We start from the raw sequence: 24,560 nt of genomic DNA, 5'->3' as shown, positions 1-24,560 counted from the left end.
CCAGGTCCCCGATGTAAAGGGGGAGGACTGCCGCGTAGGGAGACCTCCATCGGGGTTTCCCCTCGCTGCCAGATGGCAACACGGACCACCAGGGAGTGTCCGGCCGGCTGACGAGGGCGAGGAAGTGAAGAGTGTGCAGGAGCAGCCCGTACAGGAAACCCCTCCGCCCCGACTGGAATGGCACAGAGGGCATTTCCGAGAGGCGGCTTGGGTTGTGCGGGACCGGCTCCCGAGGAGGGTTTCAGGGACTGGGTCTGATGAGCAGTTCCAGCCGAGCGGGGGTCAGCTCAGCCGGGAGCGCTCTGCTCTCCCGAGCCCCCTCGCCACCCGCAGAGAGGGGCGTCCCAGGGGCTTCGGCTACTCCTCCACCCGCCGGGCCGACCCCGGAGTCGGCCACCCGGACAGCTGAGGTGCTCTCCTCCGCCGGCGGGGGAGCGCCCTCACTGGAGGCGACCATGTTCCAGACTCAGAATCGATCCCGGTAAAAGACAGGCGCGGCTAATGGACTCCACCGGGAGCTGCGTGTCGTCTTGAAGGCAGTGACACTGGCGGAAAAAATACGTCGCCAGCGCACACCATCTGGGAGGACGCTCGACGTACAGGTATCTCTGCAGGGTCCGAAGGCGGAGAGTCGCAGCCTGGGTGCGGACGCACACCAGCGACTGGCCGCCCTCTTCGATCGGGAGACTCAGGACCGCGGCAGAGACCCAGTGTTTCCTCTTGCCCCAGAAGAAATCGACGAGTTTCTTCTGGATCTTGGTGGCGAATGCAGGGGGCGGGGCCAAAGTGACCAACCGGTACCACAGCATGGAGGTCACCAGTTGGTTTATGACCAGCGCCCAGCCCCTGTAGGAAAGCACTCGGAGCAGTCCTGTCCAGCGCCCCAGCCGAGTGGAGACCTTCGCCTCCAACTCCTGCCAGTTTGCCAGCCAGGCTTCATCAGCGGGGCTAAGGTGGACTCCCAGATAGAGGAGGAGCGTGGTGCTCCACGTAAAAGGCATCAACTCCTCCAGCAGGGAGTCCACCCGCCACTGACCCACCAGGAGTCCGGAACATTTCTCCCAATTGATCCTCGCGGAGGATGCGGCAGAAAAGGTCTGCTGGCAGTCGCGCATCCTGCGCAAGTCAACGGGATCTGTGACCGCGAGGAGCACGTCGTCGGCATAAGCTGAGAGGACGACCCGCATGGCCGGCTCGCGCAGAGCCAATCCCGTCAACCTCCTGCGAAGCAGGCACAGGAACGGATCCACGCAGATGCAGTACAGTTGGCCGGACATGGGGCATCCCTGACGCACTCCTCTCCCAAAGTGAAGGGGCGTCGTCAAGGACCCGTTTACCTTGACTAGACACTCTGCGGCAGCGTATAGAAGTCGGATCCGGGCCACGAAATGCGGCCCGAGTCCGAAAGTGCGCACAGACCCGAAAAGGTATTCGTGATCCACCCTGTCGAACGCCTTCTCCTGATCGAGGGAGAGAAAGGCGACCGACTGACCAGTCCTCTGGGATAGATGGATCAGGTCCCGGACCAGGTGGATGTTGTCCTGGATGGACCGGCCCGGGACCATGGAGGACTGGTCGGGGTGAATTATGTGGTCCAGCACGGAGCACAGGTGGGTGGACATAGCCCGGGCAAAGATCTTATAATCTGTGCTGAGGAGGGAGACAGGACGCCAGTTTTTAAGCAGGCGGAGTTCGCCCCTCTTCGGCAGCAGGACGATGACCGCCCTGCGCCACGAGAGGGGCATCTCCCCGGTCGCCAGGATTTCCCCCAGGACCCGCGCGTAATCGTCCCCCAGGACATCCCAGAATGCCCTGAGGAACTCCACGGACAGCCCGTTCGGCTCTGGGGATTTGCCCCTCGAGAGCTGGTGGAGGGCGCCAGTCAGCTCCAACAATGTGAGTGGAGCCTCCAATCCTTCGGCGCCCTCCGGGCTGACCTGCAGCAGGTCCTCCCACAAAACTCTGCACGCGTCCTCGCTAGACGGATCCGGGGAGAACAACGCACTGTAATAAGTACGGACCAGGAGGCCCATTCCCTCTGGATCCGTGATGGAGGATCCGTCGTCGGCCAGCAACTCAACAAGCTGCTGACGGACCCCCCGCCATTTTTCCAGTGAGTAGATGAAGAGTGAGGCGCGGTCCAAATCTTCCAGGATCTGGATCCGCGACCTCATGTACGCGCCTCGGGACCCAATGAGCTGCAGGTCCCTCAGCGTGCCCTTCTTCGCTTTGTTCGCCTGCCGCAGGGCCAGGACCTCGACGGGTCTCCAAGTCGTGCACCTCCCTCTTTAGGCGCCCGATCTCGGCTTCCCGCCTCTTGGTCGACCCCTTCGCGTACTCCTGACAGAAGACGCGGATGTGAGTCTTGCCCACATCCCACCATAGTCTCAAAGAGGGAAAGCCTCCCTGCTTCCTTCTCCAATCGGCCCAGAATCGACAGAACGAGTCCCGGAATCGCTCGTCTTCCAGCAGCTGGTTGTTAAAGTGCCAGTACGCGGACCCCGCCCGCTTGCGGAGCGGAATAAACTCCGCCCACACCAGGTGGTGGTCTGAGCACGGCACCAGCCGCATGGAGGCCGCCGAGGTGCGGGAGACGTACGCCTGCGAAAAGTAAAGGCGGTCGATTCGGGACCCTCCTCCTCCTCCAGACCTCCACGTGAAGGCGCTGGAGTCGGGATGGAGATTCCGCCAGACGTCCACCAAGTTAAGGGAGCTGATCAGTCCCCTCAACATCTCCACCGACGCTTGGCCGCGCTGGGGACCGGAGCGATCCCCCACCTCGAGGGTGAAGTTAAAATCCTCCCCGAGGATGATGCACTCGCCGCTATCGATGGAGCTCAAGAGAGCGGACATTTCTTCAAAGAAGCGCGCTTGCAACGCGCCGGGCCTTGGCGCATACACGTTCACAAAGTGGAGCAGCATGCTACCCAGGCGAACAGCGAGGTGGAGCAAGCGGCCCGGCACTAGCTCCTTGACCCCCAAGATCTCCAGCTGAAAAGTCAGGACCAACAAGATAGCCACCCCACTAGAAATAGGGGTGAGGTGACTCATGTGGACCTCACCCTGCCACTCCAGGAGCCAGGTGGCTTCGTCTCCCGGAACGGTGTGGGTTTCCTGCAGAAAGCTCACTGCGTATCTCCCTTCACTGAGGACTGAGAGATGATGAAATCTGCGGTGAGACCCCCTGCTGCCGTTGATGTTGAGGCTGGCTATGGTTATCTTCACGTCAAAGGTACTTAAAACCCGTCACCAACACCTCACTGTGAGGAGGGAGCGGAAGTGCACCTGGCCTTCCACTCCCCCAGCAACACATTGAGGAACGCATTAAAACAGCGCCTCTCAACCAGTTTCACGTCCGCGCCCTTGCCCGTTCTCTTGAGGGCAGCAATGACGGACTGAATGATGAGCGCCAGACTCGACCAACGGCCGAGGGCCAGCTGAACTTTATTGCGGCAACCCCTGCAAGCCGCGAGGAAATCCCGGGTTCCGCTGTGGGGATGAGAGGAGACTCAGTGGGAGGAACGAGGGACTCCACCACCTCACTGGCGATGGAATCAAGGTCGTCCTCCGTGCCCCACACCGGATCCCCATCCTCCTCCGGGTTGTCAACGCCAGCGGCCGACACACCCACCACATACTGTGGGGCGGACGTCCCGGCTGCGCCAGCTGGTCCCGCCTCCGTCATGATCCCACCCCCGGGATTGACGGTGGAGGAGTCCTCTCTGGGTTCTAGGATGGAACTGGAGCCTGTGGGTACCAGCGGTTCAGGATCCCCTCCCCAGGCCAATCAGCGGTCCAGGGGCGATGGAAGTGTCTGACTCCGTAATCCAGCCGGAGCCGAGACCGGAGGCGGAGAGAGGAGGCCATCTCCTGCCCCGCCAGCGTCCACAGGACCAGCAGATAGGGAATTACACAGATTGGCACATCCCGGGCGGCAGCGTCAGGCTGATGGGAGGGCGGTCCCTCACAGGTCTCGCTCTCACCCAGGACACCCGACCCATCGGCCAAAGGAATGATTTCTCCTGTGGGGTCCACAGATTCCCCTATCAAGGGTGGGCCCCCCGCCTCAGGAGTTGACAAGATCACAGGGGCATCTCCCGCACCTCCGTTCCGAGGGGTGCTGGTGGGAAGGGGAGCCTGAGGACCCACGCCAGGAGATGGACCCCTGTGCTGTACCTGCCCTGGGAGTGTTTGATGGGACTGTGTGGAGGCATCTTTACTCTGTATCTAACCCCATGCTGTATCTGCCCTGGGAGTGTTTGATGGGACAGTGTAGAGGGTGCTTAACTCTATATCTAACTCATGCTGTACCTGCACTGGGACCATTTGATACTGGAACTGGGAGCCTGAAATGGAAAGGGTTCTGCTTCTGAGCAATAACATTGCTGAACCTTTGGGTTCAAAGTTTTTTGTTTAAATAACTAGGATGTTATTTGATAACTACCCCATTAATATGGTGTTATGAAGTAATCTCAACTACCCTACCATCTAAATAACTACTTGGGAGGGAAGTGGTCATGGTGTACTCTCCTAGATGGACAGTCCCTGCTATGCTTTTAGGGTGGCCACAGACAGAGGATGAGAGCAGAGGCGGTAGTGTAACATTGAAAATTAATTCATTCACTGCTTAAAGAATTTTTTTCTGTGTGCAACCAAATATCTTATTTTACTTTGCTGCATTGTAAACAGACCTGCAAATTAGCTTAAGCTTTCTTGCAATGTGCACAGTTGGAGGGTTGTGCATACACAGGGCAAATGTTTCCAAAGCACCTCTCCCCACTCTCCATACCATTTGATAACTGCTATGAGTTTGGGTATGTGTGAAACCTCACATCCTGCAGCATCATAAATATAGTTTTGCTCTCTCTCTGACTCGCCAGAAACCTCAACAGCCTCCTCATTAGACGCAGTGGCTGCCCTTCCTCCATGTTCCTTGGCACAGACAAGTTCACATTCAGAGGAAAATCAGCGGAACAGCCAGGTTGGTGAGGCACAAGTGAACAGTGTGAATGTTAATACTTTGTAAAGTCTGTATATTCTAAGAAAGTAAAGCTCCTCTCACGTATGTACTCCACCCATCTCTCTGCCCCCTCAGCATCCCCGAATGACCTTGTCAGGCAGGTCATGAGTGCAATCAGTGGCCTATGCTGAGTTGCTCAATTTCAGTCAGGGCTGATACAGTTGATCTAAGTACCCCTGGGCAAAGGAGGGAGGATGAGGAAGTGCCAATAAAAACGGAAAGTTCTGGAAATATTCTGCAGCCCTGGCAGAACCTGTGGAGAGAGGAGCAGGGTTAATGTTTCAGGTCTGTGACCTTTCATCAGAACAGATGAAAGGTCATCAACCTGAAATGTTAACTCTCTTTCTCTCTTCACAGATGCTGTCACCTGCTGAGTATTTCCGACACTTTCTGTTTTTAGATTGCCAGCATCTGCAGTATTTTGCTGGAATGTGCTGTTTTGCACAGAAATTTATACTTAATCATGAATTTGCAAGAATTTGACTGTGGAAGTGGGGATCTGAGCAAGCTGTGTGTACCAGAATTGAACACAACACTCTGAGGCCTGATCAATGATTTATAAAGATTTAGCATAATTTCTGTGCTTTGTGCTTGGTTCCTCTACTTATAAAGCCCAAGATCCCATATAATTTGTTAACAGCCTTCTCAACTTGTCCTGCCACCTTATCTTGCCTCAACATGAGAAATATGCAACTTTATTTAAGAGTCTCGGGATCAAATCCGGAAATTTCTTTTTCAGTATGACTCAGTGCTCTGTGGGAGTGCCATCCAGGGCTGCTTTTCCAAGAACTGCTACTAAAGAGACTTAGCACCTTTGTACAAAAATTCTCGTTAAAATTTTGTAACCAAACAATTACCAATGATCCTTCTCCTTTTTTTGAAAGGGAGATAGAAATTTTAGTCAAGAATGGGTAGGACAATATTAGATAAGCAAATACCATAGAGGGAGCTTTACCTTGTATCTATCCCACGCTGTACCTATGATGGGACAGTGCAGAAGGAATTTTACACTGTATCTAACTCATGCTGTACCTACCCTGGGAGTACTTGATGGGACAGTTCTTCTGGCCATTATCTCATTACTGTGTGCAACTTTCATTCTGCATTTCCCTACACTTTGCATGAATTGGCAATATCAATAATGTGCCTCAACCCCAACTTCAGAAAGCACAACTACAAGATTGTGGTATTTTCATTTGCCACACAAGCTGCCCTTATGGTATCTCCTAGCAAGGTTGCCAATTTACTGCCAGTTAGTGCTAGTTGAAACAATTTTGCACTGTTCAAATTCATTTGAAGTAGGATTGTTTTGGGCACCAGAGAGAGGAAGCAGGCATCCCAGCAGGCATCTCAGGTCTGGATGTGAGCCCAGGTTCAAGAAGAGAAAGGTCACGTTTCAACATGCTGAACACCTCACTTCTTAAACATCATGTTCATAAAATCTGTCACCTTGTCTGGATATGTATTTCATGTTGAGTTAACTGTTTCACCAGGGTATTGGAGTGTACAAAATGGACAGTGAACCGCTTGGAATCTGTTTAATATTAAACAACAGATCATTTCCTGGGACAAAGTTCAAGGAAAGAAATGGAACAGATCGTGATGCAGGTAAAGTTAAAAGGATTCTAAATGATTGGCTTATCTTGTTGAGGAGGATATTGAAGCAATGTGTCTTAGAACCCCTGCTATGCTGTGGTGTGAACACAGTTGCACAGCATGGAAATGTAATGGCCCGATCTATACCAACCTGTACAGTTATTCTACTCTGCTAATCCCCAATCTTCATTCAGCAGCAAACGCTGCCCTTTTCCTTTCCCAAATCCTCAAAGATTTGTGTATGTACACCCTGAGTTTCCTCTGTTTCTGCACCCACTTTAAAATTGTACCATTAGTTTATATATCCTCTCCTCATTCTTCCAAAATGCATCGTATCACAGTCCATCTGTCATGTTCGTCCTTCTAAAGTCTGTTACTATTTTCACTGTTTACTACATTTCTGAGTTTTGTGTCATGTGAAGACTTTGTGGAATTATGCCCTGTATATCCAAGTCCAAGTCATTTGGATATATCAAAAAGAGCAGTAGTCCGAACACCAACCCACCCTCTATACTTCCATCCAGTCTGAAAAACAACTGTTCGCCACTACTCCTGGCTTTCTGTCCTTTAGGCAATTTCGGATCCACACAGCCACTGCCCCTTCAATTTTGCCAAGAAGTCTATTATGTATTACTTTATTAAATGCCTTTTGAAAGTCTATACACGTATCAACTGCACAACCTTCAGCAACCCTCTCCATTACTTCATCGAAGAACTCAATTAAATTAGTCAAGTATGATTTGCTGTTAACAAATGCATGCTCGCTGTCATTTATTAGTGCATGTTTTTTCTGAGTACCAATGAAATTTGTCCTGGATGATTATATTAAGCAAGAGGTCCCAAAACCCTTTGGGACCCCACTGGTAACATCGGCTGAAGACAACTCCTGTACCACCACCCTCTGGATTCTGTTGACCAACTAATTGTGAATCTATTGTAAAATATTTCCGCTGCTTCCAGTTGTCTTTATTTTTGGCATCAGCCTTTCCAGAGAAACTGTAACCAAGGCCTTAATGAAATCCAAGTACACTATGTCCACTGCCATACCTCCAATAAGCTCCTTTGTCACAATCTCAAAGAAAACCAGTAAGTTAAAGCAATAAGACAACCTCTTCAGGTACCCGTATTAGTAATCCTTCCTGATTTTATTTATATAAGATGCTCCATGATTTAATCTATAATATTGTTTTCTATAATTTTACTGACAGTGAACACCAAACTCACTAGTCTGTCATTTCCTGGGTTACTTTTGCTACCTTTTTATTAAATAGGTGTATCATCTGCCTTTTTCTAGTCTCCAGGCACCTCCCCAGTATTCAGTGATTGCTGGAAGATTTGTGCCAGAGTTTCTGCAGTTTCTTCCCTTTTTTCCTCAAGGATGTATCCCTAATATTTATTTACCTTAAAGTAGACTAGCTGCTCAGCAACCATGCTGGCAGTAATGTGAATAGTGTCAAAACTTAATGCTGCAGTACTTTGTCTTTCCTTTACCAGATCAGATAAGTTGGGTGACCGCTTTGCGGAATACCTCCACTCAGTCCGTAAGCATGACCCGAGCTTCTGGTTGCTCACCATTTCAACACCAACACCCACACCTGCCCCGCCCCAGCTCTCATGCTCACATCTCTGTCCTGGGATTGCTGCAGTGTTCCAATGAACATCAATGCAAGCTCAAGGAACAGCACCTCATTTACAGATTAGGCACACTACAGTCTACCGGACTGAACATTGAGTTCAATAATTTCAGAGCATGACGGCCCCCCCCCCCCCCTCCCACTTTTATATTTTTAGTTATTTTTTATTTGTTTATTTTATTTTAGTTTGTTTCTATTGTGCCTACCCACTTTTCTTTTAATGTTTGTGCTTGGAGTCAGGGCTGTTCATTTTACAGTCAATTGACACCCTCTCTGTACTAACGCTTTATCTTTCACCACACCATTAACATACCATTTGCCTTTGTTCCATGACCTTCTGGTCAGTTATTATCTGTGACCTTGTCCTGTCTACACGTTCTCCTTTGTTATCTCTTGCCCCACCCCCACTTTACTTGCTTAAAACCTTTTACATTTCTAATATTTGTCAGTTCTGAAGAAGGGTCACTGACCTGAAACGTTAACTCTGCTTCTCTCTCCACAGATGCTGCCAGACCTGCTGAGTATTTCCAGCATTTCTTGTTTATATTTCAGATGTCCAGCATCTGCAGTATTTTGCTTTTATATTAGATAAGCTGCTTCCTTGTTTAAAACTGAGCACTTTTGTTGTCTGAGTAGCATCAGTTGACTTGTTCTCATCTGATTGCACTTTCAATGACCTCACTCCATCCTTCACTTTTCTTCTTCTGTTAAAATAGCTAAAAAAGGTTTGTACTTATTATTCTCCGTTTCCCGAGTTATATTCAAACTTGCCAGACTCACTGTGACAATACTTTTCAAATGTATAAAGATGGTTCTCTTAAAATATCACCTGAGCAACATTGTCATCAAATCTCCATGAACAAACCAGTGGACCTATCTGCTGCTACCCCAATCACACAGCACTCCACTAGTAGACTATTCAAACATAGGAGAATATACAACCACTGGACATTGGTACCAGTTCTAGAGCAAGAGTGGTTTGTACAGGGTGGACGAGCTTCATCTGAACAAAGTTTTGACCACTGTCCTCATTGGGACTGTAACAAGTGCTTTGCAAGAAAAAGGTGAGGAAGCAGAAAGCAGAGAAAAAGAGACAGGACAAAAAATATAAAAGAGCAAAACAGAGCACAAAAAGTGGAATGAGTAAAATTGCCAGAGGGAGGTTTGAGTTGGATGATTATAAATGCACAATGTTTTTTTTTATTCATTCACGATTTGTGGGCATCGCTGGCTATGCCAGCATTTATTGCCCATCCCTAACTGCCCTTGACAAAGTGGTTGCGAGCCGCCTTCTTGAACAGTTGCAGTCCAAGTGGGATAGGTACACCCACAGGCTGTTAGGAAGGGAGTTCCAGGATTTTGACCCAGCGATAGTGAAGGAACGGCGATATAGTTCCAAGTCAGGATGGTGTGTGGTTTGGAGGGGAACTTATAGGTGGTGGTGTTCCTATGCAATTGCTGCACTTGTCCTTCTAGATGGTAGAGGTTGCGGGTTTGGAAGGTGTTGTCTAATGATCCTGGTGCATTGCTGCAGTGGCATCTTGTAGACGGTACACACTGCTGCCACTGTGCATCAGTGATGCAGAGAGTGAATGTTCATGGATGAGGTGCCAGTCAAGCAGGCTGCTTTGTTCTGGATGGTGTTGAGCTTCTTGAGTGTTGTTGGAGCTGCACCCATCCAGGCAAATGGAGAGTATTCCATCACACTCCTGACTTGTGCCTTATGGACAAGCTTTGGAGAGTCAGGAGATGAGTTACTCGCCACAGGATTCCTAGCCTCTGACCTGTTCTTGTAGCCACGGTATTTATATGTCTACTCCAGTTCAGTTTCTGGTCAATGGTAACTCCCAGAATGTTGATAGTCAGGGACTCAGCGATAGCCTGGATATTGTTCAGGTCTTGCTGCATTTCTACACAGACTGCTTCAGTATCTGAAGAGTCGTGAATGGTGCTGAACATTGTGCAATCATCAGCGAACATCCCCACTTCTGACCTTATGATTGAAGGAAGGTCATTGATGAAGCAGCTGAAGATGGTTGGAGCCTAGGACACTACCCTGAGGAAATCTTGCACTGATGTCCTGGAGCTGAGATGATTGACCTCCAACAACCACAACCATCTTCCAGTGCACTAGGTATGACTCCAACCAGTGGAGAGTTTTTCCCTGATTCCCATTGACTCCAGTTTTGCTAGGGCTCCTTGATGCCAAACTCGGTCAAAGGCTATGAGCCCTGACAAATTCCAGCAAGACCTGTGCTCTAGAACTTGCTGCACCCCTAGCCAGTACAGCTAAAACACTGGCATCTATCAGCAATGTGGAAAATTGCCCACGTATGTCCTGTAGACAAAAAGCAGGACAAATCCAACCCGGCCAACTCAGCTTCTGACCATTTACAAGATGCACTGCAGCAACGCACCAAGGCTCCTTAGACAGCACCTTCCAAACCCACGACCTCTACCACCTAGAAGGAGAAGCACAGCAGTTGCATGGAACACCACCACCTGCAAGTTCCCGTACAAGCCACACACCATCCTGACTTGGAACTATATCGCCGTTCCTTCACTGTCCCTGGGTCAAAATCCAGGAACTCCCTTCCTAACAGCACTGTGGGTGTACCTACCCCACATGGACTGCAGCGGTTCAAGAAGGCAGCCTTAATGTCAAGGGCAGTCACTGTCACCTCTCCGCTTTTGTCCATGTTTGAAGCAAGGCTGTAATGCAGTCAGGAGCTGAGTGACCCTGGCAGAACCCAAACTGAGAGTCACTGAGCAGGTTATTGCTAAGCAAGTGATGCTTGTTAGCGCTGTTAATGACACTTTCCATCAGTTTACTGATGATCGAGAATAGATTGATGGGGCAGTAATTGGCCAGGTTGGATTTGTCCTGCTTTTTGTGTACATGACGTACCTGGGCAAGAGTACCTAGGCAAGAGGCAGTACTGGATCTAGTTCCAGGAAATGAAGGTTAAACGGGTCGGTATCATAGGGTTGGGGAACAACAAGGAAACAGCGATCATAAAGTAATTAGGTTCAATATAAAATTAAAAAGGGGAGGGAATCACCAAAAATAAAGGTACATACTGGAAAAAGCTAATTTCTGTAAAATAAAAAAGGAACTAGCCCAGGTAAACTGGAAATAATAATAAGCAAATGAAACTGCATAAACAATAAGAAAGGTTCAAACAGGAGATGATTACTGACTAGACACATTCCTTGAAATAATAAAGATGGTGGAGCAAAAGTTTGTGTTTCTCAGATGAGTCAACATTTAAAATTAGAATAACATTTAAAAATGAGGTATTTGACTAATATAGGACTAGTAATTTAGAATAAGAGGAGATTTTAAAAAAGAGTGGCAGGAAACAAAAAAGGAAATCATAATCACAAAAAATGCATAAAATTCCTAAAGGAAAAGTGAGGCTGATTAGAGATGAACAAGGAAATCTCATGAAGAATGTAGAAATGCAGGGATACAAAATACGTACTTTGCACAGAAGAATGTAATAGTGGGAATGAAAGGGTACAAGGACAGGAGGTAGAGCAGATAGTAAGGATAACATATATATGGAAGCAGTACCGAAAAACATGGTGGAAACTGCAAGTCGAAAAGGCACTGGATCAAGTAACTATAACCCAGTCAGTCACACAGCAACAATGGGGAGGCATCTAAAGGCGAGAGTACAGTATGAATACTGAAGAAACATTGGTTATTTGAGAATAGCCGGCATGAATTTGTAAAAGGCAAGTCATGTCTGACAAACGTAATAAAGGTCTTTGAGGAAATAACAGCATATTGATAAAGGTAATGCAGTGGATGTTCTGTATGTGGATTTTCAAAAGGTGTTTGCGAAGATGTTGCAAAGGAGCCTTTTTAATAAAATGAAGGCGCGTGGTATTAAAGGGAGTGTCACAATATGGATAGTAACATTTGCGCCACACAACTGCCAAGCAAAGACCACCTCCAACAAGAAAGAATCTAACCATCTCCTCTTGATGTTCAATGGCATTACCATTGCTGAATCCCCCACTATCAACATCCATAGCATAGCATATAAGGCTATGGGCCAAGTGCTGGAAAATGGGATTAGAATAGTTAGGTGCTTGATGGCCGGCACAGATACGATGGGCCGAAGGGCCTGTTTCTGTGCTGTATAACTCTATGACTCTATTCTGGGGGTTATCATTGACCAGAATCTGAATTGGACCAGCTATATAAATACAGTTGCTACAAGAGCAGGTTAGAGGCTGGGAATTCTGTGGTGAGTAACTCACCTCCTCACTCCCCAAAGCCTGTCCACCATCTACAAGGCATAAGTCAGGAGTTTGATGGAATACTTTCCACTTGTCTGGATGACTGCAACGCCAGCAACACTCATGAAACTCGACACCATCCAGGGCAAAGCAGCACACTTGATCGATACCCCATCCATCACCTTAAACATTCACTCCCTCCACCACCGGCGCACAGTGGCAGCAGTGTATACCATCTACATGATGCACTGCAGCAATTTGCCAAGCCTCCTTTGACAGCACCTTCCAAACAAGTGACCTCTACCACTTAGAAGGACAAGGGTAGCAGATGCATGGGAACACCACCACCTGCAAATTCCCCTCCAAGTCATATGCCATCCTGACTTGGAACTATATCGCTGTTCCTTTACAGTTGTTGGATAAAAATCCTGGAACCCCCTTCCTAACAGCGCTATAGGTGTACTGACACCACATGGACTGCAACGGTTCAAAAAGGTGGCTCACCACCATCTATTCAAGGGCAATTAGGAATAGGCAACAAATGTTGTCTTACCAGTGACATTCACATCCCATGAATGAATAAAAATAAGGAAGTAGGTAAACGAATAGAACGAATATGATAAATATTTACAGACTGGAGGAATACAAACTGTGGTGTCCATTGCAGGCAGAGTCAAGAGAATTTATAATGGGGAATAGAGAAATGGCAGAGAAGTTAAATGATTACTTTGTGTCTGTCTTCACTGAGGCAGATACAAGAAATCTCCCAGAATTAGAGATCCAAGGGATTAGGGGGAATGAGGAATTGAAGGAAATTAGTATTAGTAAGAAGGTTGTATTGGAGAAATCAATGGGGCTCCCCAGGACCTAATATTCTACATCCCAGACTTTTGAAAGAGGTAGCTATGGAGAGTGGATCCATTGGTGATCACCTTCCAAAATTCTATAGATTCTGGAGCGGTTCCTGCAGCTTGGAAGGTCGCAAACGTCACCCCACTATTTAAGAAGGGAGGGAGAGAGAAAACAGGGAATTACAGACCTGTTAGCCTTACATCACTCATTGGGAAAATGCTAGAATCTATCCTAAAGGATGTGATAAATGGACACTTGGATAATAATGACCTGATTGCGCATAGTCAACATGAATTTATGAATGGCTGATCATGTTTGCCGAACCTATTGGAGTTTTTGTAGAGTTATACAGCACAGAAACAGGCACTTTGGCCCATCTTGTCCGTGCCGGCCATCAAGCACCTATATATTTGAATCCCATTTTCCAGCACTTGGCCCGTAGCCTTGTATGCTATGGCGTTTCAAGTGCTCATCTAAATACTTCTTAAATGTTGTGAGGGTTCCTGCCTCAACCACCCCTTCAGGTAGTGTGTTCCAGATTCCAATCACCCTCTGGGTGAAATTTTTTTTCGTCAAATCCCCTCTAAACCTCATGCCGCCTGGTTATTGACACCTCCGCTAAGGGAAAAAGTTTCTTCCTATCTACCCTATCTATGCCCCTCATAATTTTGTATAGCTCAATCAGGTCCCCCCTCAGCCTTCTCTGCTCTAAAGAAAACAACCCTAGCCTATCCAATCTCTCTTTGTAGCTGAAATGCTCCAGCCCAGGCAACATCCTGGTGAATCTCCTCTGCACCTTCTCCAGTGCATCACATCCTTCCTATAGTGTGGCGACCAGAACTATACACAGTACTCCAGCTGTGGCCTAACTAGCATTTTATACAGTTCCATCATAACCTCCCTGCTCTTATATTCTATGCCTCGGCTAATAAAGGCAAGTATCCCATATGCCTTCCTAACCACCTTATCTCCCTGTGCTGCTGCCTTCAGTGATCTATGGACAAGTACACCAAGGTCCCTCTGACCCTCTGTACTTCCTATGGTCCTACCATCCATTGTATATTCCCTTGCCTTGTTGGTCCTCCCAAAATGCATCACCTCACACTTCTCAGGATTAAATTCCATTTGCCACTGCTCTTCCCATCTTACCAGCCCATCTATATCATCCTGTAATCTAAGGCTTTCCTCCTCACTATTTACAATGCCACCAATTTTCGTGTCATCTGTGAACTTACTGATCATACCTCCTACATTCACGTCTAAATCATTAATGTACACTACAAACAGCAAGGGTCCCAGCACCGATCCCTGTGGTACACCACTGGTCACAGGCTGCCAATCGCAAAAACAACCCTCGACCATCACCCTCTGCTTCCTGCCACTAAGCCAATTTTGGATCCAAATTGCCCTGGATCCCATGGGCTCTTACCTTCTTGACTAATCTCCCATGCGGGACCTTATCAAAAGCCTTACTGAAGTCCATATAGACGACATCAACTGCTTTACCCTCATCTACACAGCTAGTCACCTCCTCGAAAAATTCTATCAAGTTAGTTAGACACGATCTCCCCCGACAAAGCCATGCTGACTATCCTGATTAATCCCTGCCTCTCCAAGTGGAGATTAATCCTGACCCTCAGAATTTGTTCCAATAGTTTCCCTACCACTGATGTTGGAGTCATTGGCCTGTAATTACCTGGTTTATCCCTACTACCCTTCTTGAATAATGGTACCACATTCGCTGTCCTCCAGTCCTCTGGTACCTCTCCTGTGGCCAGAGAGGATTTGAAAATTTGTGTCAGAGCCCCTGCAATCTCCTCCCTTGCCTCACATAACAGCCTGGGATACATCTCATCTGGGCCTGGGGATTTATCTACTTTTAAGCCCGCTAAAACCGCTAATACCTCCTCCCTTTCAATGCTAATTTGTTCAAGTATATCAAAATCCCCCTCCCTGATCTCTACACCTACATTATCCTTCTCCATAGTGAACATAGATGAAATGTAATCATTTAAAACCTCACCTATGTCCTCTGGCTCCACACACAGATTGTCACTTTGGTTCCTCATGGGCCCTACTCTTTCCTGGTTATCCTCTTGCCCTTGATACACTTATTAAAAGCCTTGGAATTTTCCTTTATCTTGCCCGCCAGTGTTTGTTCATGCCCCCTCTTTGCTTTCCTGATTACTTTTTTAAGTACCCTCCTACACTTTCTATACTCCTCTAGGACCTCTGTTTTTTTCAGCCCTCTGAATCTGCCATAAGCCTCCTTTTTTTTCCTCATCCAATCCTCTATATGCCTTGACATCCAGGGTTCCCTGGATTTGTTGATCCTCCCCTTCACCTTTACGGGAACATGTCAGCTCTGAACTCTCACTATTTTCTTTTTGAATGACTCCCACTGATCTGATGTAGACTTTCCTACAAGTAGCTGCTCCCAGTCCACTTTGGCCAGATCCTGTTTTATCATATTGATATTGGCCTTCCCCCAATTCAGTACCTTTATTTCCGGTCCATCTTTGTCCTTTTCCATAACTATGTTAAATCTTACAGAGTTATGGTCACTATCCCCGAAATGGTCCCCCCACTGACACTTCTACCACTTGTCCGGCTTCATTTCCTAAGATTAGGTCCAGTACCACCCCTTCTCGTGTAGAATTTACTACGTACTGGCTCAAACAGCTCTCCTGGATGCACTTTAAGAATTCCGCCCCCTTTAAGCCTTTTGCACTGACTATCCCAGTTAATATCAGGGAAATTGAAATCCCCTACTATTATTACCTTATTATTTTTACACCTCTCTGAGATTTGCCTACATATCTGTTCCTCTATCTCTCCCTGACTGTTTGGAGGCCCGTAGTATACGCCCAGTCAAGTGATTGCCCCCTTTTTGTTTTTAAGTTCTCCCCATATGGCCTCATTTGAGGAACCTTCTAAAATATCATCCCTTCTTACTGCAGTAATTGACTGCTTGATCAATAGTGCAATGCCACCTCTTTTACAACCACGACCCCCCCCCCACCCCCCCCCCCCCCATCACGCCTGAAGATTCTATACCCTGGAATATTGAGCTGCCAGTCCTGCCCTTCCCTCAACCATGCCTCTGCGAGAGCAATAATATCATATTTCCATGTGTTAATCAATGCCCTCAATTCATTTGCCTTACTGGTAAGACTCCTTGTGTTAAAATAGATGCAATCCAGTTTGCATTATTCACTTGTGCCTTAACAGGTCTACATTTGCTCTACCTTCCAAACTGACTTAGTTTCTCTTCTATATTTGGCTGTGCATCACCCCCTACTGTACCTCCACTCTGTATCCCATCCCCCTGCCAAATTAGTTTAACCGCCCCCCCCACAACAGCACTAGCAAACCTCCCTGCAAAGATGTTGGTCATGTTGCGGTTCAGGTGCAACCCGTCCAACTTTTTGAGGATGTTACTAACAGAATTGACAAAGGGGAGTTGGTGGACATGGTATAATTGGATTTTCCCAAGGCTTTTGATAAAGTCCTCCACAGGAGGTTGGTTAGCAATATTAAAGCACATGGGATAGGAGGTAATATACTGGCATGGATTAAGGATTGGTTAACAGGTAGAAAACAGAGAGTAGGAATAACCGGGTCATTCTCGTGTTGGCAGGCTGTGACTAGTGCGGTACTGCAGGGATCAGTGCTTGGGCCCAAGCTGTTCACAATATATATCAATGATTTGGATGTGGGGACCAAATGTAGCATTTCCAAGTGCGCAGATGACACAAAACTAGGTGGGAATGTGTGTTGTGAGGAAGATGCAAAGTGGCTTCAAGGGGATTTGGATAGACTGAGTGAGTGGGCAAGAACATGGCAAATGGAATATAATGTGGAAAAATGTGAGGTTATCTACTTTGGTAGGAGGAAAAGATGTGCAGAGTATTTCTTAAATGGTAAGAGATTAGAAAGTGTAGATGTACAAAGGAATCTGGGTGTCCTTGTCAATAAATCACTGAAAGCTAACATGCAGGTGCAGCAAGCAATTAGGAAGGCTAATGGTATGTTAGCCTTTATCACAAGAGGATTTGAGTACAGGAGTAGTGAAGTCTTGCTTCAATTATATAGAATTTTGGTTAGACCGCACCTGGAGTACTGTGTGCAGTTTTGGTCCCCTTACCTTAGGAAGGATATTATTGCCATAGAAGATTCACCAGACTTGTTCCCGGGATGGCGGGACTGTCCTTTGAAGACAGATTGGGCAAACAGGGCCTGTATTCTCTAGAGTTTTGAAGAATGAGAGGTGATTTAATTGAAACCTACAAAATACTTAAAGGGATAGACAGGGTAGATGCAGCTAAGATGTTTCCCTGGTTGGAGAGTCTCGAACTAGGGGACACAATTTCAAAATAAGGGGGAAGCCACTTAGGAGCAAGATGAGGGGAAATTTCTTTACTCAGAGGGTTGTGAACCTTTGGAATTCTCTACCCCAAAGGGCTGTGGAAGCTCAGTCATTGAGTATGTTTAAAGCAGAGATTGACAGATAACTAAATACAAATGACATATGAGGATAGTGTGGGAAAAAGGCATTGAAGTGGTAGATCAGCTAGGATCATATTGAATGGCGGGGCAGGCTTGATGGGCTGTCTTGCCTGCCCCAGCTTCTATGTTCCTGTGTCCCTTAGGGTCACTGTCAGGACCATTTGCTCTTCTCAATATTATATGTGCATCTTTATGTGTGTATATGTGTATGTGTGTATATATTTTATCTATATATATATATATATATACACATACATATATGGAATTCGACATGGAGGCACAATATCAAAAATTACAGAGGACTGGAGAAGGGAGCATGTTTCATTGTGAAGAGGACTGTAAGTGACTTCAGGAGGACATAGATTAGTAGATCAGGCAGATGCCAGATGCAATTTAACGTGGAGAAGCATGAGATGAGAATATTTTGAAAGGAAGTATAAGGAGGGCAAATACACACAAAATGGCAAAACATGAAAGGAGTTGAGGAGCAGAGAGCCTTGTGGTTGATGCACAAATCTTTAAAAGTGGGGATGGCAAGTTGATACATCTGTAAAGATAGTATGTGGGATCCAAAGTTTTATAATATGGGGCATAGAGTATAAAAGCAAAGAGGTGATGCTAAATCTACACAAATCATCAAGTAGGTTGCAGTTAGAATATCATGGTGGTATCAGGGATGAGATACTTTAGATATATGGAGAGACTAGTGAAACCAAGACTTTTTTTATTGGAACAAAGAACAATAGGAGATCCAATAAAGGTGTTCAAATTATGAGGCAAATTTTCGGTAATCTGTGACTTGGTAGCTAGAGGGTCTAAACCCAAGATCATTAGCTAAAGAACAATGGAGAGTTTTTTTTAAGCAGAGGGTTATTACAGCATGAAATGTCCTACCAGAAAAAGTGCTGGAAGCAAAATCTGTAATAACTTTTTTCAAAGAAAGTGGATAAATATTTTTCAAATAATTTATTATGTTATGGAGAAACAGGTGAGGCAGATAGCTTTATCAAAGAGCCAGCACAGGCAAGATGGAATGAATAGACTCCTTCCATGCCTTAAAATTATTAACCATTGGAAGGCTGAGAGAGGAACTGGAGAGCACAAGGCCAAAAAGCCCCATGCCAGTGAGGGTCAGTGCCTTCAGTGATGGAGCAGAGAAAATTAGGAACAAAGGAATTGGAGTAGTCCATTTAGCCCCTTAAACCTGTTCCGCCATTCATTTGAGATTATGGCTGACTTGTAACCTAACTCCTTATACCTGCCTTTGCCCCATATCCCCTAATACCTTTGGTTTACAAAAATCTATCAGGTTCAAAAGTAACACTTGATCTAGCTTCAATTGCCATTTGCGGAAGGGTGTTCCAAACTTTTACTATTCTCTGTGTGTAGAAGTATTTCCTAATTTCACCCCGCAAAGTCTGCTGCTTATTCGCAGACTATGCCCCTAGTCTTAGACTCCCCAATCAGCAGAAATAGTTTCTTTCTGTTCCCCTTAATACCTCGAAAACTTGATCAAATCACCTGTTAACCTTCCAAATTCTGGAGAATACAACTCTGGTTTATGTGATCGCTCCTCGTCATTTAACGCTTGGAATCCAGGTGTCATTCTGGTAAATCTATGCTGCACTCCCTCCAAGGTCAATATATCCTTCCTGTGATGTGGTGCCCGCAACTGCTCAGAGTAATTGTAGGTGTGGTCTAAGTAGGGCTTTGTATTGCTGAAGCCTGATTTCTATCCCCTTGTATTCTAGTCCTCTAGATGTAAAGCCCAGAATTTTTGATTATTTTCTTTACTTGTTCATGACATTTTAATGATCTATGTACATGGACCCTAAAGTCTTTTTGATCTCCACTGTTTCCAGCTTTTCACCATTTAGAAAGTACTCTGTTCTGTTTTTGGTCCAGGTGGATGATCTCACATTTGCCTACATTGAAATCCATTTTGTCACAAATTTTGTCCATTCACTTAATCTATTGATATCTCTTTGTATACTTCCTTCTACACTGCTTACAATGCCTTCTATCTTTGGGTCATCAACAAATAGATATGTGGTTTTCTGTCCCATCATCCAAGTCATTAAAATCAGGAGAAGAAACATAGTATACTTGCAATACTCAAAAAAAGTATTTTAAATGTATTTTTCACTTCCTTGCAGAAAAGTTGTCTCAAGTCTTTGCGATGTTGGGATTTGAAATAGACAAACATGATAACTTAACTGTGGAACGCATGAATGAAATACTGCAGAAGTATCAGAAGTTTAATCACGAGACCAATGATTGTTTTGTGTGTTGCATCCTCTCCCACGGTGAAAGAGATGCAATTGTGGGAACTGATGGAAAACTTCTTCGTATCAGAAATATAAGGTCCATGTTTTCAGGGTCCCACTGCCACTCATTGCTGGAAAAACCCAAGGTCTTCTTTATTCAAGCTTGTCAAGGCAAATGTTTACAAACACCGTGCCCCGTGATGGATTGTGCCACAAGCAACAACTCTGACCTTGAATCGGATGCAATATTGCGGTCCATCCCTGAGGACAGAGATTTCCTGTTTGCAATGTCTACAGTCCCTGACTGTGTTTCCTATAGGACAGGTGAAGGCTCCTGGTTCATTCAAACACTCTGTACCTGTTTGGAAGAATACTGCTGCCAGTAAGTATTCTGGTTTTATTTTCTTTCCTTTGATGAAGTTGTTGACTCATTATTGGTATTTAGTTCCACAGGTACCAGCAGCCCCCAGTACTCTGGTGCATGAACTGAGAAGCTGAGTATTGGCAGGTTTTCCATGGGTGCATCACAGCCCAGCTTGACCTGGTCTTAACCTCAGTGTCCACACATCAGCATTCTTTTCACATTTTTCAGTATGATGTTTAACATTTTTTCATGACTCTCTTCGGTTCCCTTTGCAGTTTGAATTGCCCTTTGATATAGTCTTAGCAAATGTTCAGAATATAGGTGGTGTTGACAATCGTGTTTATTGCCCATCCTTAGTTTTCCTGAGAAGTTGGGTGGTGCACCATTGCCTTGAACTGCTGCAAACCTTGTAAAGAATGTGCTCTCATAACAGTGTTAGGTAGGGAATTCTAGGACATTGAGCCAGCAACAATGAAGACACTGCGACATCTGTCTAATGCAACATGGTGTTTGACTTGATGGGAAACTTGTAGATGATATGTTCCCACGACATTGCTGTTATTATCCTACTTGGCAGTTCTGGGAGGTGTAGTTGAAATAAGTTTCATGAGTTTCTGAAGGACATCCTGCATATAGTATGTACTGCAGCTGCAGTGTACCAGTGGTGGAGGGGGTGGATATTGAGTCCAGTGGAAGCGGACTGCTCCATCCTGCATAGGGTTGAGCTTCTTGAGTTTTGATAAAGCTGCATTCATCCAAGCAAATGGTGAGTATTCAATTATGCTTTTGACTTGAGCCTTGAAGCTTCTGGACAGGCTTTGATTTGTCAGGAGATGAGGCAGTTGTCTCAGACTGCCCGGCCTTTGTCATGTTCATGTAGATATAGTGTTAAAATGGGTCCACTTAAGCCTCAGGTCAGTAGTGACCCTCAGGATGTTGATGGTGAGGGTCTCAGCAATAAGGGTACTATTGAACGTCATTGGGTGGGGTGCAGGGGGGAGGTGACTGGTCTTTTGTTTGCCATAGTTCTTACCTGACATTATACTCTTTCTAAACTTCCCGATGACATGCAAGCCGTGATCCACACCAATGGAACCACCATGTCTCAGTCAAGACCGGGGTCAAGCAAGGCTGTGTCATCGCACCAACCCTCTTCTTCATTTTCCTTGCTGCAAGGCTACACCTCACCTCCAGCAAACTACCTGCAGGTGTGGAGATAATCTACAGAACAACCTATAGCGCCTTCAATCCAAAACCAAATCGCTCCAGCCTCAGTTGTTGGGCTTCAGTATGCAGATGACGCTTGAGTGTGCGCTTACTCTGAAGCAGAGCTCCAGGTCATTGTCAGAGTCATTATGGCATGAAGGAGGCCATTTGGCTCATCAAGCCCATGCCGGTTCTAAAGAGTCCCATTCCCAAATCCCCGTAGCCCTGCAAGTTTATTTCCCTCAAGTGCCCACTCAATTTCCTCATCGTCTCTGCTTCCACCACCCTTGTAGGCAGAAAGTTCCAGGTCATTATCGCTTGCTGCATAAAAAATTCTTCCTCACATCCCCTCTGCATCTCTTGCCCAAAAACAATAAATCTGCATCTCCTAGTTCTTGTACCATCAGCTAATGGGAACAGATACACCTCTATCAAATCTCCCCCAGGGGTAGGCACCAACATGTTGTACCACGGACATTTGACAAAATTATTGACATAGCCATGGACATGGGGACAGTTAAGTTATATATAAATTGTATAGCCAATCTAATGCCATCAAAACACATTTTTCTCTATAAATAAAGTAGCTAAGCATAAAAACATCAATGGAGAGCAGCACCACTGTATTAGCTAGCTAGCAAGCAAAATAGTATGTAATGTCAATACGAATTACTTTTGTTGACAGAATAGAGCTAGCTACACCATGTCACAGAGTGGTAGATGGACCTTATCGGATGACCTCTGTGGATTCACACTGTGTTAGGAGTGCAAATTCATCCAATAAACCATGAAACTATGGGAGAGGTTTGTTATTGTGGTCATGGTGAAGCAGTAGAAAAATCAGCAATAGGAAGAGGAACCATTTCTTACACTGCTGTTGTCACAAGACAATTTAACTTGTGATGGTCTCTGTGCAACTTCTCCACCGGCTTGTAATATGTATTTGAAGACATTGCAGCCAACAAAAGGACAGTGATCTCCAAATCAGGAGAATTTTATAGGATGGGGCAGATAGTACCTCAGAAGAGTCATGCAAAACAGAAAAGCAGAGTGGGGCAGGAAGGGACAGAGTGATTAATGATAGGGAAGCAAGATTAGTTTATTCATCTTGACGGGCTGTGAAACCAGGTCCTGGATTCTAAAATATAGAAAAAACAGAATCTCTCACGGACAAAATGTCATTTACTCACCAAAACTAGTGACAAAATTAGATAAACACAATTACAAATAAAAAGCTCCCTTCAGATCCTCCAATAAAGTTATTCTGTTAAGTTCACTTATGTCTATATCTCAGTCTATCACTGTGGATTCTGATTCAGCTCTGATAAGATAATTATTAACAAAAAAACTTTTATGCAAAATGTTGGGCAGTTGTTACTGCATGTATTATTCAATTACAAAACATTTATTCACTATCTGTAATATTGTACTCCAGACTAACCAATTTATGTCCACACCAAATCTCTTACCTGTTAGCAAAGGTGCACTTTTAAAGTAATATGATTCAGACAACTTTCAAATGATATTGGCCACTCAGGTTATCTGCCCTCAAACTGCATAGTAAATGATGTAGATTGAATTTACTGATCTTTGACATACTTAACTGCTAGGTAGCTGCTACATAGCTGCTGGTTATTTTAAAACACAAGGTTAAAGGCTTGAAGTAGGGGTGTCCAAGCTTTTTGCATGGGGGTCACATTACAATTTTTGTCTCACATAGGGAGCTGGTGAGACAATTTCAGAAAGATAAAGGCATTAAAAATTGAGTCACTATTAATCAAAACAACAAATGTGCATTTTTGTCAAGAGGCTTTAAATGAGAAGACTAATCTACTGACTTACTTTGTCTTCACTATGTTGGACATTGATTTAGTGAGATACTTGGCATTTTTTTTTGCTTGCACAGGTAGTCAATACATTAACAGCAAGAGGACAACTAAGGAAAGGGTACGGCCTATCAGAGATGTACAGGGGAACGTATGCGTGGATGCAGAAGATGTGGGCAGGGTTCTTAATGAGTTTTTTTGTCTCTGCCTTCACAAAGGAGAGGGTTGTTGCAGACATTGTAGTTAAAGAGGAGGAGTGTGAAATATTAGATACGATAAGCATAATGAGAGAGGAAGTGCTTGAGGGTCTGGCATCCCTGAAAGTGGATAAATCACCAGGACCAGATGGATTGCATCCCAGGTTGTTAAAGGAAGCCATGGAGGAAATAGCGGATGTGCTGAGGATCATCTTCAAATCCTCACTAGATATAGGCGAGGTACCAGACGATTGGAGGTCTGCGAACGTTGTACCATTGTTTAAAAAGAGTGCGAGGGATAAGCTAGGTAATTATAGGCTGGTCAGTCTGACCTCAGTGCTGGATAAATTATTAGAATCAATTCTTAGGAATAGGATAAACTGTCACTTAGAAAGGCACAGATTAATCAGGGATAGTCTGCATGGATTTGTTAAGGGAAGGTCATGTCTTACTAACTTTTGAGGAAGTTTTTTGAGGAAGTAACAAGGATTGATGAGGGTAGTGCAGTGGATGTGGTCTACATGGATTTTAGTAAGGCATTTGACAAGATCCTGCATGGCAGACTGGTCAGTAAAATGAAAGCCCATGGGATACAGGGGAATGTGGCACATTGGATCCCGAACTGGCTCAGTGACAGGAAACAAAGGGTAATAGTTGATGGATGTTTTTGCAAATGGAAGGCAGTTTCCAGTGGCTTTCCACAGGGCTCAGTGTTGGGTCTTTTGCTGTTTGTGGTATATGTTAATGATTTGGATTTAAATGTGGGAGGTACGATTGGGAAATTTGCTAATGACACAAAAGATACAAAAGGCCATGTAGTTAATAGTGAGGAGGAAAG

At 45.6% G+C, this 24,560-nt stretch overlaps 1 protein-coding gene across 2 annotated transcripts in view; it reads left to right on the top strand.

The window, feature by feature from the left end:
• LOC137371792 (caspase-8-like) overlaps positions 1-24,560 on the top strand; it is a 76,622-nt gene that overhangs the window by 41,048 nt on the left and 11,014 nt on the right. For both annotated transcript variants that reach the window (XM_068034671.1, XM_068034670.1), the window contains exons 8-10: positions 4,881-4,981; positions 6,514-6,628; positions 20,019-20,511. In XM_068034671.1, the coding sequence (XP_067890772.1) occupies positions 4,881-4,981; positions 6,514-6,628; positions 20,019-20,511 (709 nt within the window). The remainder of the gene's footprint in view (positions 1-4,880; positions 4,982-6,513; positions 6,629-20,018; positions 20,512-24,560) is intronic.

Source organism: Heterodontus francisci, chromosome 7, assembly GCF_036365525.1.
Source record: "Heterodontus francisci isolate sHetFra1 chromosome 7, sHetFra1.hap1, whole genome shotgun sequence".
Classification (NCBI taxonomy): domain Eukaryota; kingdom Metazoa; phylum Chordata; class Chondrichthyes; order Heterodontiformes; family Heterodontidae; genus Heterodontus; species Heterodontus francisci.
The sequence above is the reverse complement of the archived record's forward strand: the minus strand, read 5'-3'. Positions and strand labels throughout refer to the sequence as shown.